The sequence below is a fragment of the Umbelopsis ramanniana genome (genome assembly GCF_025399195.1).
Source record: "Umbelopsis ramanniana AG unplaced genomic scaffold K450scaffold_122, whole genome shotgun sequence".
Classification (NCBI taxonomy): Eukaryota; Fungi; Mucoromycota; class Umbelopsidomycetes; order Umbelopsidales; family Umbelopsidaceae; genus Umbelopsis; species Umbelopsis ramanniana.
Window position 1 is genome coordinate 1,121 of NW_026252208.1, and position 13,509 is coordinate 14,629.

General features: G+C 42.7%; 7 protein-coding genes across 7 annotated transcripts; 4 read left to right on the forward strand and 3 right to left on the reverse strand.

Moving 5' to 3' along the window:
• The first annotated feature begins 601 nt into the window (after positions 1-601).
• On the forward strand, positions 602-1,866 carry K450DRAFT_263810 (uncharacterized protein). Its single transcript, XM_051592705.1, has 6 exons — positions 602-619; positions 774-920; positions 1,214-1,321; positions 1,391-1,555; positions 1,627-1,703; positions 1,843-1,866. The coding sequence occupies exons 2-5, from the start codon at positions 776-778 to the stop codon at positions 1,701-1,703; spliced, it is 495 nt and encodes a 164-aa protein (XP_051440000.1). The 5' UTR covers positions 602-619; positions 774-775; the 3' UTR covers positions 1,843-1,866.
• Positions 1,867-1,918: 52 nt separating this feature from the next.
• K450DRAFT_263814 (uncharacterized protein) lies at positions 1,919-4,052 on the forward strand. Its single transcript, XM_051592706.1, has 3 exons — positions 1,919-2,511; positions 2,590-3,204; positions 3,279-4,052. The coding sequence occupies exons 1-3, from the start codon at positions 2,076-2,078 to the stop codon at positions 3,926-3,928; spliced, it is 1,701 nt and encodes a 566-aa protein (XP_051440001.1). The 5' UTR covers positions 1,919-2,075; the 3' UTR covers positions 3,929-4,052.
• K450DRAFT_263817 (uncharacterized protein) lies at positions 4,052-5,451 on the reverse strand. Its single transcript, XM_051592707.1, has 4 exons — positions 5,016-5,451; positions 4,700-4,945; positions 4,418-4,627; positions 4,052-4,336 (listed from the first exon to the last, which is right to left on the reverse strand). Exons 1-4 carry the CDS (start codon positions 5,350-5,352, stop codon positions 4,176-4,178), a joined length of 954 nt encoding a protein of 317 aa, XP_051440002.1. The 5' UTR covers positions 5,353-5,451; the 3' UTR covers positions 4,052-4,175.
• A 13-nt stretch (positions 5,452-5,464) lies between these two features.
• On the forward strand, positions 5,465-7,514 carry K450DRAFT_276022 (uncharacterized protein; the record flags this gene model as incomplete). The annotated part of the gene is made up of 10 exons (XM_051593204.1): positions 5,465-5,513; positions 5,577-5,689; positions 5,755-5,808; positions 5,896-6,078; positions 6,141-6,347; positions 6,420-6,506; positions 6,583-6,738; positions 6,805-6,951; positions 7,016-7,177; positions 7,242-7,514. 10 exons carry the CDS (start codon positions 5,465-5,467, stop codon positions 7,512-7,514), a joined length of 1,431 nt encoding a protein of 476 aa, XP_051440003.1.
• A 456-nt stretch (positions 7,515-7,970) lies between these two features.
• On the reverse strand, positions 7,971-8,734 carry K450DRAFT_162490 (uncharacterized protein; the record flags this gene model as incomplete). The annotated part of the gene is made up of 3 exons (XM_051584028.1): positions 7,971-8,039; positions 8,116-8,219; positions 8,296-8,734. Coding segments are annotated over 3 exons (612 nt in total), but the record flags the coding sequence as incomplete, so codon positions are not given.
• Positions 8,735-9,339: 605 nt separating this feature from the next.
• K450DRAFT_263829 (uncharacterized protein) lies at positions 9,340-10,119 on the reverse strand. The gene is made up of 2 exons (XM_051592708.1): positions 9,592-10,119; positions 9,340-9,506 (listed from the first exon to the last, which is right to left on the reverse strand). The coding sequence occupies exon 1, from the start codon at positions 9,925-9,927 to the stop codon at positions 9,607-9,609; it is 321 nt and encodes a 106-aa protein (XP_051440005.1). The 5' UTR covers positions 9,928-10,119; the 3' UTR covers positions 9,340-9,506; positions 9,592-9,606.
• Positions 10,120-10,810: 691 nt separating this feature from the next.
• On the forward strand, positions 10,811-12,274 carry K450DRAFT_263834 (uncharacterized protein). The gene is made up of 2 exons (XM_051592709.1): positions 10,811-11,988; positions 12,057-12,274. Exons 1-2 carry the CDS (start codon positions 10,934-10,936, stop codon positions 12,166-12,168), a joined length of 1,167 nt encoding a protein of 388 aa, XP_051440006.1. The 5' UTR covers positions 10,811-10,933; the 3' UTR covers positions 12,169-12,274.
• Positions 12,275-13,509: the final 1,235 nt, after the last annotated feature.

Consider the following 13,509-nt stretch of genomic DNA (forward strand, 5'->3'; position numbering starts at 1 on the left):
GATAATCAAAGTTGAATTATAACGAGCGGTTGAGCTCGAGTGTTGATGGTTGATAGCAGCAAATGCAATTATATGTTTTCTGTCGGAATAACACAACCACTTAAGCTGTACGATATGTTCAGCATTATGAAATAGGCGGTAACAAATATTAGAGGAGGTAGCGTCGGCAACCAGCTTATACTAGAACAGCTTTTGAATCAAGTTGCCGAGATAGGATCGTACATTTTAGTGGCATTCTTTTAAAATTTAGTTTGTACATACTTGATTAAAGCAAGATTTTTCTTGCAGCTGATGGAAGATACAAGGGTTTTAAGAGCTTCTCTTATTTGCTCAATCAGCTTCAAGCTTTAAAGCTTATTACTTCAATGAATTTGGCTTCTCAGTTAACTCTATCTGAAGAATTTTTCTTATAGCGCATTTTTGAATTCGATACGTAACCACAAGCAAATCATTCTCTGGGGGTTGCTGGATAGCATGCTCGTAGAAATTTGTGAAGTCATTTAATCTCCGCAGGGCTGCTGCCTCAGTTTTTTCACCGCTCCACCATTGCCCGTGACGTCACCATATTTTTGGTTAGGAGCATCCAAGGCTGCAAAACTAAGTATTTTCAACCGTTCTGGTGAGTACATCATAATTTGACAGCTCGAATCCAACAGACCTCTTACCTACTTCTACCTCTCACTTACCACATACTAAATTCACAATATCAATCCCCACCTTTCGACCATATTAACGACATCTTTGTTTGTAACGTTTGCATTCGCCGTTGAAAGTCATGCCCATCAAAGACGTTGAGACTCCTTATCCTGTCATTGACAAGGACCCACACTTTTTCCGCGTCGTTCGTTATTTCCGACCCTCTGATTATGCTGCACTGGCTGCCGGTACCGCTGCAGCTCCAGCCATTATGCTTGGATTCGGTACGTACACTTTCACATTGTAGAACTGACTTAGATTGGCATCTATATCTTCGTTGCCAAAAGCTCGATATTCAGAAAAAAAGAAAAGTACCGATTACAAGTCTTTTCACATAAGACTACTGCCAACATAAATTAGTATCACTTTTTTGTGGGATATAGTCAGAAGCGCGACAGATAGCAACAACGGTATACACACGACGGTGACTGGATATAACCTACACGAATACTTGCCGTTGAGCCTTTTTTGTACTTGCGACGTAAACAGTGACCTAACAAGTGCATTCTTTCCGTAGAAAAATTAAATCCTAGTGGCCCAGCAAAAGCAATGCGAGGACCTTTGAGATTGGCCGGTTTCCTTGGTGCCGTTGGTGGTTTCTTGATCGCCTATCAAAGAAGCAGTCGTAAGTGTATGATCCGATTGGAAGGACGGGAATCTATTAGACGGCTAATGTAAATACTTTTACTACCAGTTCGTTTCTGGGGTTGGGAAGAGAACACTGCTGAAGTTGAGAAGGACAAGGCTGAAATGGCTCAGCGCATTGCTGAAGGCAAACCTTTATACGGCGAGAGCCAGCTTTCACCATACCTTCAGTCAGTCGCAGCTGGTAACTCCAGGAATGCTCAGCTCAAGTTCAGTAAGTTGCCTTCTCTCTTGCATGATGCGTCGTTGTTTACTGCGTGTTGAGTTTCTAACTCAATTTTCCAGATGCAATCCCCTGGTTCAACTTTGCTAACCACGACCAACACGGTGTTGAGGCCGCCAAATACAATGAGACGCAGTAAATGTTTTTCTTATTTGCGATTCGAGCCGAGTTGTTACATAGAAGAAAAAAATGAAAGACATTTATTACCACTTTTTTGTTGTTCTTATACTCTCTCTCTTCCATTTCTTTTCTCTCCTTAAAATACAAAAAATGAATACAATAGTGCAAATTATAAAGAAGTGGATGAGCGTTATATAAACCTAGAGACATGTTGGGTAGCAGTGAAGTTGGTGAGTTGGGTCAAAGGCATAACCAGTGGTGTCGGCACTGAAAGACCAGCCCAAAAAGCAGGGCCACAAAGACCAAAAAAAAAAAACTTTCCACCTCGCATGTGTAACGCTTTTCCCTGTGTCGCCTTATCCATCTACTCTAACATGTCCTCCTGAACTCCATGTCCTCCTTACAATCAATGAAAGCTCATCCAACTTATCAACGATCCTCCCACGATAGTTCGTCGGCGTCTGTCGATTCCCATCAGCGACCAAACCGACCAACCAAAACACCCCATCCTCTCATTCAGCTCATGAGTGAAATAGATAATGCAGTCTTGTCTATTTTTCTTCATCCCCACCATTCAACCCCTGGACATGCCCGAACAATTCATCTCAGGCAACTTCGGAAACGGTTACGACTGACTTTGCTCGCTGTCTTTCTCGTCATAGCCTTACTTGTTGCTCGGCCATATATATGGTCTCCGCGCCTTGGAAGCGATGATGAAACAGTGTTCGAACCGTTTACCAACCGTCGTTCATACTCTAAGCTTAAAGGCGTACTTAAAAACAAATACTCAGAGTCGAACTCAAGAACAGCAAACGTAGATACCCAATGTAAGCTCTATTTTTATCATCAAGTTCACCCAAAGTGTGCACATTGCTGATGATGCCATTTTTTCTAATTTTATCTAGTGTACTATCCACCGAATTGCCCATGGGGTGTTCAGATGTGTGCAAAAATAATACCTTCCTTTATTTTTGCTGGAGGAGAATTATGCGGCTCCAATTACATTTACAATACCTTATTACAACACCCACAAGTTTTAGATAATGTCAAGACCAACGGATATTCTGTCTTCGACTCTGACCACTACGAAGAGTCTTCGGCTTTCGAATCTTATCTAAGCAAATTTCCCTATCTGGACTCAGATGATCTTCATACTATGTCAACCGATAGAACGGGAAAGAAGCGATCCATTATCTCGGGAGAGAATGCCCCTCATTACCTCTACAAGAGCCACTTAACTGCCAAGCGTATACGGGAGACCTTGCCACACGTCAAGCTTATTTTCGTGTTGCGAGATCCTATCGACAGGGCATACGCGCAATACCTCGAAGCTGGTCATGCCACATCAGGGATATCTTTTGAAACCTTTATGAATGTGGAACTTCAAATTTTGCGCCGATGTGGCCATACCAGTACTCAAACAGGCTGGACTGGCTTTGTACAGTGCCATCAAGGCAGTGAAGTCAGAGCCTCATGGAACATGAATATCCCTTTGGATGGTCCTGAGCTTGACCGTCGTGGTAAGATGATATTCAGTTTTAACATTGGCCGTTGATTATTATCAGTATCTCACTCATGCCATTTTCCTCAATAGCCACGGATAGACCCCATGGATTCGACTCACTTGCAAGGGGCATGTATTCCAACTCCTTGGAGCCTTTTATCAAGAACTTCCCTCCTTCCCAAATTCTCGTTATACGCTCTGAAGATTTCGTTCACGACCCTTCACAATCATTTCAACGAATTGCTCGATTTTTAGGTATAGACGACAGCGTATTTTCACAGCAACACTTCCCAAGGCATTGGCAATTATCAGAGAATGAACTGTTTGGCAATGGTCGCGTCCATCTCAACTTCGATAATGGAGCTGGCGTCGAACAGTTAAATCCCCCTCTTGGTGGTTATCATCACCACCACCATTATCATGGTCATGGACGTGGACATGGTGGTTCCCACGCCCGCGTTCCTGCCATGGCTATGGAAGATCCTACTATTGCCCGTCCCAATAATCCTGCACCGGCAAAGGAATCTCAACCCACTTCAACCACCACCGAAAGTAATCAAGTGCAACCGGACCTTGAGACAACATCACCAGAAACGAAGGAGGAAAACAAAGAACTCGGTCTTTCAACGAGATACCGATTACAAAAAGTATTCCGTTCCTTGAATAATCGGCTGGTCGACATGTTTGAAGCAAAGGAAAAGGAATTCAGTGGTTGGGAATACGATGTTGACCGTGGATGACCCCCACTCTCATCATCTTTTGTTTTCACTTAATCTCATGATACCTTGTGTGTACAGCGTGCAAGTTCTTTGTCTTTTGACTGTTTTTTTCCTATTACTTGTTTTTTGCTTTAGTTATTTTCCGTTGTTCCTTTTTTTTGAGTTTCACGCCCTGTCTAACCAGACAATAAACGTCCAATCCTTTGCATTGCTATTGACTTGATAATATTTGCTGGACTGCACTGGCGGGTGAGCACCAAGTATTTATTTAATCTCGTTGATCGGTGGCTATATAGTTTCTAATCCATGTTGATGATATTTTTAATGCCGAGATATCTTGACCGTGAACAGAGGTTTTTGTTGGCGAAATTACATCGATAACACGAAGTTCAACTGGGGGCCATCCTAGCTTCGCTCTTTCAGTGTTGACTATCATTGTCATCAAAATGGTTTCATTAGCATTCTTTGATCAACTGGTAACACTACTTTATCCGAGATTGTCATTCATACCTGCGTTTCCTCCTGCCATGGTTTCGGCAGACACTACCAAAGCTTCAATTTTTTCTTCGGTAACGGTTGGTCCAAAGGCATCAGTGATAGGTACGACGCAAAGTTCAATGTCTTTTCGAATTATTCTCAAGATCTCCTTAACATTCTTTATACGATCTTCTGTAGATGCAATAAGCTCTTTATGCTTTTTCTTCGCCAGCATTACATCATCTATGAGCAGCAGTTAGTCATTTACATTCATTATTGATACACAGAGAACACGCGTGCCAAACGATACGTTACCGGTGATACCACAATACAGCTTCTTAGATGCAATTAGTGCTGTCATGGTCAACAATATCTTATGTCCTGCGTGCAGGTGATCAAACGTGCCTCCTACCGCCACTTGTTCAAACTGTCGCGCGTTGCGGTTGTTGATAGACTCTGATTTTGATGTGTCATCGACCAATTTTGTAGTCGTTTGAACAAGTTGTACGGGCAAAGGGCCAGAACTTCGCTTTTGATTGAGTTCATGTACTGTTTCCTTGTCTGAATTGTACAAAAGGTGAATGAGATATGTGCAAATGAGGTCATTGCAGCAGTATATAGCTTTACTAACCTGCTTCCAGTACATATATTCTTTCGTAGATATCATCTACAGCGATCTCATAGCCACACAGCTCAACAATAACAGCAGTTGCATCTAGTAGCGGGTTCTCGGTCTCATAAGCTGGCTGTAGCTGGGCAACGTATATTAGGCTTAACAGTTCCTGCAACGGCTCCCATACAGCGTCAATTGCATTCCGATAGGATGCAAGGGCAGGGCAAGATACAGCTATGCGCAGCTTTTTCCGAGTTTCCCTCGTTGCTTTTTCTATCAGCGATTTATGATGGTCATTGAATGAATAGATGCTTTCCAAGCTGAAATAGACGAATGCTGCATCTTGAGTGGACATGGTGGCTACGGGAACTCGAGTGAACGGTTGAACCTCCGCACTAATTTTATCACTTGTAGTGAATTTTTTGGGCTTGCAGCGCGTCTCTCACCGCGTCTTCCACTACACCAGTATGCCGCGCGAAATCATTACGTTGCAAGCCGGACAATGCGGCAATCAGAGTAAGCGTCACTTATCCTATCACTCGTCTGTTACCTTGTTATTGATAATATGACCATTTGCAGTTGGAAGCGAATTTTGGCGGCAACTGTGTGCCGAACATGGAATTAGCAGTGACGGTACCTTGGAGGATTTCGCTACGGAGGGTGGTGACAGGAAGGACGTCTTTTTCTACCAGGTCAGATATAAGAATGTGCTAACCATGGTCATGCAACAGCAATTAACCTTGTTTCTGGCTATTAGGCCGACGATGATCACTACATTCCGCGTGCCATCCTGCTCGATCTGGAACCAAGAGTAAGTTTTACATTTTATCCCACTGGCTTTGTCCTGAAACTTATGTTTATGCTTACGACTGGTTTTTTCTTCGTCCTATGTTTCCAGGTCGTCAATAACATCAGATCCTCGGCATTTGCGAACCTCTATAACCCAGAAAATATATTTGTGTCGAATGATGGTGGTGGCGCTGGCAATATTTGGGCTCATGGATATGCACAAGGAGAGAAGATATCCGAAGAGATTATGGATATGGTGGACAGAGAAGCTGACGGTAGCGACTCTCTTGAGGTATATATCGAAAAAATTCTGATGCTGATGTGAGGATCTGGGCTAAATGTTCGCCTTGACAGGGATTCATGTTATTGCACTCAATTGCTGGAGGCACTGGTTCTGGCATGGGTTCATTCCTCTTGGAGCGTCTCAACGATCGCTACCCCAAGAAATTGATTCAAACTTACTCAGTCTTTCCAAACTCGGAGGAGGTATCGGATATTGTCGTTCAACCATACAACAGCATACTTAGTTTGAAGAGATTAACCTGCAATGCAGATAGTGTGGTATGGTCCAGCTTTAGCCTTGTCGAAAGATGTATTTAGCGACGACATGGGCATTAACACTTTAATTAATAGGTGGTGTTGGACAATGCGGCTTTAGCACGAATTGCAACTGATCGCCTACACATACAAACACCAACATTTGAGCAAACCAATCAACTGGTAAGTATTACAGGAAAATCGCGACTTCTTGGATGCTCTGTATGGAAGGAGGACTAACATCGTGCCTTTGGTATAGGTATCCACCGTCATGTCAGCGAGCACTACGACATTGAGATATCCTGGATACATGAACAATGATTTGGTTGGCATGATATCTTCACTTATCCCTACACCTCAGTGCCACTTCTTGACTACAGCATATACGCCTTTCTCAAGCGACCAGGTTGATAAAGTAAGATCCATTCGATATCCAAGTGTATAATTGACTTCATCGGTATCAACCAATTGCTGTTTTTAGGCCAAATCCATTCGCAAAACGACGGTCTTGGATGTCATGCGAAGGTTGTTGCAGCCCAAAAATCGCATGGTGTCGACAATACCGAGTAAACGTAGTTGCTATATATCTGTGCTGAACATCATTCAAGGCGAAGCGGATCCAACCGATGTATGTAACTTCAATTCGAGTTTGGAAGTGGTTATTGCAAACAGCCGGCTGACCCTCTTTTCAGGTGCATAAATCGCTTTTGCGTATAAGAGAACGTCGCCTAGCTCAGTTCATTCCTTGGGGACCAGCGAGTATTCAAGTTGCTTTGACAAAGAAATCACCATATGTTCAAACGTCACATCGAGTGAGCGGACTTATGCTTGCCAATCATACAAGTATTGCATCTGTAAGTGCTTTAAACTCTTTGGTGCGGATGAAATCTGAGCTCTCTCGCTAACCCCTTGCCATAGCTTTTCAGAAGGACATGCGATCAGTATGATAAATTCAGGAAGAGAAATGCTTTCCTGGAGCAATATCGCAAAGAGCCTATGTTTTCCGACACATTGGACGAGTTTGATGACTCCCGACAGGTTGTGCAAGACTTGATTGAAGAATACGAGGCTTGCGAAACGCCAGACTATGTTAATTATGTGAGTGCCTTTGGTTTTGGAAACACCGATCCTGCTGCTCTTTTAACTAATAGGTTTGGTTCTCAGGGTCAAAATGAAATGCAAACCCATTAACAGCTGCCCTAGGCGTATTGTACGTAATATCAATGCACTTCTTTTACCAATAAACTATCATCATCACCCTCCAAAGATTGTCCCGGTGGAGTTATGAGAAGTACAAAGAAACTCAAATGAGACGATACGTCCTTTCTGTACCATTTTCTATAAGCTATTGAAGGCACCGCAGAGATAATCAAGCGGGACGAGATGACCGTGTCATTCTAGATACAGTATATCATACTATCGAATTTGCTTACAATGGTACTACATGCATTGGCATGATCAGTTGTTTAGACAGTATTAAATATTTTGGCAGGCAGTCATACCAACGAAAAAGCATCTAAACGTAGCAAAAATCACAGATTTACCATATCGCATGTTCTTAAATGTTGGTAATTGAGCTGCTACGTCCAATATTATCTTGCCTGTTTATTATACACGCCAGCGACCAGCTCTCAATAATGGCTTGACTCTAAGGAACCAGTACGCCGCACCATACATTGCCCCTCCTATGTGACCTGCACTATCGATTGTACCATACTATTGCAAAGAGTGGTGGACAAAAAGATGTTAGTGGTGTAGAAGATACCTTATATTCGAAGCGAGTGGTACTCACGGTGACTGTAGAAGCTTTATATATGTCGTATGCTGCAAACAACCCTACTACGGCAATAGCTGGCATTGGCACAATGAAGAAGACCAAAAAAGTAGCTTTAGGGACTAGAAAGACATGTGAGCCAAAGAAACAATCCATACTTCCCATTGTTTTATGCTTCAATATGATTTCATTACTTACAGGCGCACGCAAAAAATGTTGTAATGCCCATGACCGATCCCGAAGCTCCGAGAGAACCTATGGTTTGGGGAAGAGGCCGTTTTTGCAACCTGGGTAGAATGTATTTCTGGTATCCAATATGAGCTAACGAAGAGGCAATACCCGAAGCACCATAGAGAAGTAAAAACCGAGATGCGCCAATGGCTTCAATGACTCCCATGCCCATTGTGTATAAAACCAGCATATTGACTCCAAGGTGAGTAGTATCCTTGTGCGATACAGAAGCTGCCAAAAGATTATGCCATCGCCCACTGGATACAGAATCTACATGAACCATGAAGTTCTTCATCATAAACTTCAGCCATCGAGGGTCTTGAAATTGTTGGTAGCTTGATATAGCATACTGCCACATTAGAAATACTGATACATTAGTGCCTATAACTGTCCATATGATTACATTTGGACTTGTATTGTTTAGACGTCGACCAAATTTGCGAAATGGATTGTTTTGTCTCTGAAGCGCTTTTGATAGGCTGCCATTGGATTCGTTGTAATAGTGTGGTCGAATGGGAAACAGGGATGGCGACTTAAGCTGAGAAGACCACCTTTGTGAACCAATGAACGAACGTTCGAAACATGATTTAGGCAAACGTTGAGGTAACGTGATACATGTTTTCAGTGGTTGAGAGATGTGAAAGCTTTGTCGAGCGAAAATGGCCAACATGAGTGGAAAGGAATTACGCGGTTCTCGGGGACTCGTTCGTTGGAAGTTACTACCGCACCAGCAGCATTGAAGTCGGCCATTCAAAAAATAGCGCGACAGAACTTTACAAACTGCAGTTTTGCTCCCAGTCTGCAATCTCTCGCTACAGAGATCAGCCATGGCTTCTAATCTGCTAGGAAATCTTGTGAACTACTCTGACGAGGACGACGATTCCGAAAATGAAACTCGTAAGTTGCCTTGCCTCATACCCAATTTTGTGTGCCTTGTACAATTAGAACAATGTTTGTGAACATTTCATTTTCTCAGAACAAACACCCAGTAAGCCACAACAGAACAGTGAGCCTCCTTCTGTAAGTCAAACATCGCATGATTCTCTCGCGATTAACAGGCAACAGCGTGAATTGACCTTGTATGAATTTGCTTTCTAATACTGCCAGAAACGAAAGTCGGACACGGATGGTTTACAAGGTACGAGATTCATGGTGTATCAAAGACCATATTCAAAATACTACAGTGTATAGGTGGTATCAAGTGTAAAAAACACATATCTCATACATTCTTTTTACAGGATTAACGCCCAAAAAGCAACTTACAAGCACAGTACACATTCACAGTAAACCGGTAGTCCGACCAACGTCCTTGCCAGAACCGGCGCCACCAAAAACTACATCGATAGCTGCGGACAATGATGATACGGCAACACCCATGAACATAGAGGATGGAGATGAGCAAGAAAGGAGACGGAAATTACTGCTTAAGCCAGATCCTGTACCTGGCGTGGAAAATTGGAACATTGCACCAGAGCCAGCCGGCGACTGCGATCCGGACGTAGAGGTAAAGTAACGTTTACGACATGTGTAATACAATTCTATGCACGGACGGAAATTGATACTGCTCGTTTCTGTCGGTTGTAGGCTCGCATAATTCATTTTTTGTCTTTAAGAGAATCTGGCACCCGGTTCAATGAACATTTGCAAGAGAGCAAAGCGTTCCGAAATCCACATATCTATGAAAAGTTGGTAGAGTTTGTTGAGCTGGATGAATATAGCTCTAACTTTCCAAAGGAGCAATTCGATCCACACGGCCTTGGCGCGGATATAGACAGTTTGCTGGATGCACAAAAGAAAGCGGCAGAGGAAAAGGCGCTTGCCCAACAGAATCGAAGCAACATTCAATTTGTGCCCAGCGCTAATCCTGCAGCCACAGCACCAGCGGTCGGCCAGCAACCCGATAAATTCGCGGATGCATTAGCTCGGGCCAGGGGGATTGCCAGTAAACTCAGTCATCAAGCACCACGACCAACCTAGCTCAACATCAGATCTGGTTTTCTAGAAGCAATTTTGTGCTTTTAAAGTGTACATACATAGTCTCTACGTTTAATAGAAGAGGAAGGGAGACCCAATAAATGAACAGGGTTCTGTTAATTTCATACAGGGAACCGCCCCATGAAGTGGTCTGGCCCAGCTGAAAATTAGCCAACCAACTGAGATCATTCTTCCCAAATTGATATTATCCCGCTCTGAAAAGATTTTTAACGTCATCTCACTAATGGCGGAGATGATGTCTTTTCACTAAGCTCATTGGAGGCATTTTGTATATTTTTATACAATTTAATGGGCTTCATATCTGGAAAATCATCCACTGGTTTGACGTAAGAAGGTCAACGAATATCATTCCATGAAATGACCCAGTCTGTACACGCAAACAATTGATTTGAAAGGTCAGTTCCATAATGGCTCGAGATCTGCGCTGCGAACAGTATCCCAGGGAAAGAACATTAGGATTTTTGCTTGGCGCCATAGATACCTTGCTTTTTTTTTTTTTATCCAGATTTTTTATTTTCAGACAATGACGATAGCTTAATGTCAGGATTTATTTTTTCCTATCTTACTTTTCTAACCTCTTCTTCTCTCTTGCTTTCCTCTCGTCGTCTACATGTCACCTACGCCAAAGTTACGGAGAGTCCGTATTGTCATCATCTTAGCAAGTTTACTTTGCGTTCTTATATTCGCTTCAGCACGGCGACAGAATGTCCAACCTTTACGATGGCAAGCTGAGAATATGGTGGTCGAACAGGATACTGAACCGATATACAAGATATCCTCCGATTGTCCTGCGGACCCTCTTGAGCAAAAGCCAAGGTCACCCATTGTCTTGAGAACCAGTGATGTGTCTGTTACCGAAACCCCTCCTGTCAATGCTGCCATTGTTTTCCTCATTGAATTCTTGGACCGCCCACTGGAGCAGAACCATAAGGAAATGATGCGCTTCAATCAGTCACTATGGAGACTATGGGACAACTTCAACAACGATTACCGCTACCCTATTCACATTTTCCATGAGCCTCCTTTTAATAGCACTTTCCGTGAGCGTTATCGAGCAATGTGGCCAGAAGAAATGAATGTCACATTCCATCTTGTCGAGTTCTCGCTACCTTCATCGTTCCCACAAATCGATATCAATGATCCCGCTCAAATTGATAGCCTCAACATGAACCCTACGGCACGTAGAGCATTCCCGGGCTACAATCATATGATTCATTTCTTCTTTGTGGATATCTTTAACCACCCGGCTATCAGAGATCTGGATTATTACTGGCGATTGGACCACGATAGTCGACTGGACAGTAAAATCGACGTGGATTTATTTAGATACATGCGATCTCGAGGAATGGATTACGGCTACCGAGCTGTGACTACAGAAGCAAGACATGTAGCGCATGGCATGCTTGACTTTTTCAACGACTACATGCATAATACCAGCCATCAAGCAGTGAATGGAAAAACGGTTTTAGACCAATCTCATGGCAACTGTCTCGCTATACCACAAGACTATCAAGCACGACAAGACATGCAGCCTCTCATGTACTACAATAACTTTGAAATCGTCAACGTCCAAACTTGGTTATCCCCAGAGATCCAAGCTTTCACCAAGGCCGTGGACGAGACCAATATGATATATTGGAATCGATGGGGTGATGCGCCACTTCGGTAAGTGAAACCACATTGGAAATTGCATTAAAATCCTGGACGATGTATTAATGATGAGCTTTTAATAGATATTACACGGTCAACATGTTGCTAAATGTGAAAGCCAAGGTGATGGAATGGTGTCACATCGACTATTTTCATCACAAGCAGTATACGCCTACCTGCTCTCTTGAATTGTAGGCATCGCATATCCTTTTAGAGTTTACCACCTATACATACAAATGGATCTTCATCCGTACATGCTTCTTTTGTAAATAAAATTATATCAAGCAGAAGGATAAACGGCTGAAGGTGTGTCAGAAATACCCATATAAAGAGAAAATACATTTAGGGAGAACGCAAATTGCCAAGAAATCTCTGGACTGAACGTACGGCTTAATGAAGCCGAGCTGGATTCAGGTAGCTGAAACACATATCAACGATTACTACGAACACACTCATGTGTAACTCCTTCCATAGCTGTTTGTCGGTGTTTGCAAGACAATGCAAGTCCAAGCATGCAGCATGAAATAGTACTGAAATTAGTACTTAATACATAGCACGGAAAAATGGCAAGCTCACTGCAGGAACCCAAGCGCCTATAAAATCCCCTATAGCGCGCATGGGGCCATTGCATAGAGGGACTATGCTCAACTGGGAAAAGACTACATATGCCATTTTCAGACCTCTTGCATGTTATGTTTGTATCATGTCGAAGCAAACGGGTTTTCAATGTCACCAAGGTGCTCAAATGATCATTTCTTATCATACACTTCTCCTGAAATGATTATTTTGCAGTTTCAGGACGTTGTCTCATCTGCTACAGACCGAGTAAATGAAGTATATATCCATATTGACAATTAAGATATCATAATCAGTCCTGAACAGCTAATCACATAGGGTCTAACCAATGAATTTCCAATAAGCAAAGTCATATTTCCGATGGAAGGTCGACATTTCGTAGTTTTCCACTATCACCATCAGGTACCGCACGTTTCTTTGGCAGCTCAAAGCCAAAAATTCGCTTTTAAAAAGACGGCTGACTGTGAATTTCTAGGAAAGCAGGCGTCGTAAAACCTACTTTATTTTCGAAAAAATTATACGTCACTTTGAAAGTCTTCTTTGCGCTGTGAGCATGATCATTTTGCACCTAAAATGAGAGGAAATTTGCATCAGTCTGATGTTTCATTGGTGCGGATCAAACAAAAGGTAATATACGTTTACACACCCAAATTGATATCAAGGCAAACTCGATCACACTCAGCGCAAGAAAGACGTTTCAAGTTGACGAAAATTTGCACCGATTAGTATGATATTCAATAAAAAATACAATAGAGATTGGAAATATCTCTTACCACAAAGTGTAGCGATCTAAATCCTCAAGAGGAACCCACATTCGTTGTGGTGATATTAGGCCCTGGTCTGCGAAAGGGATTCGGTCTGCCTTCTCCTGACCAAGTAGAAGACGCAATCTGCATCATGTTCTTTGCCGCATTGACGTCGCGGTTCCATAGTATGCCGCACTTTTTGCAACATAGGATA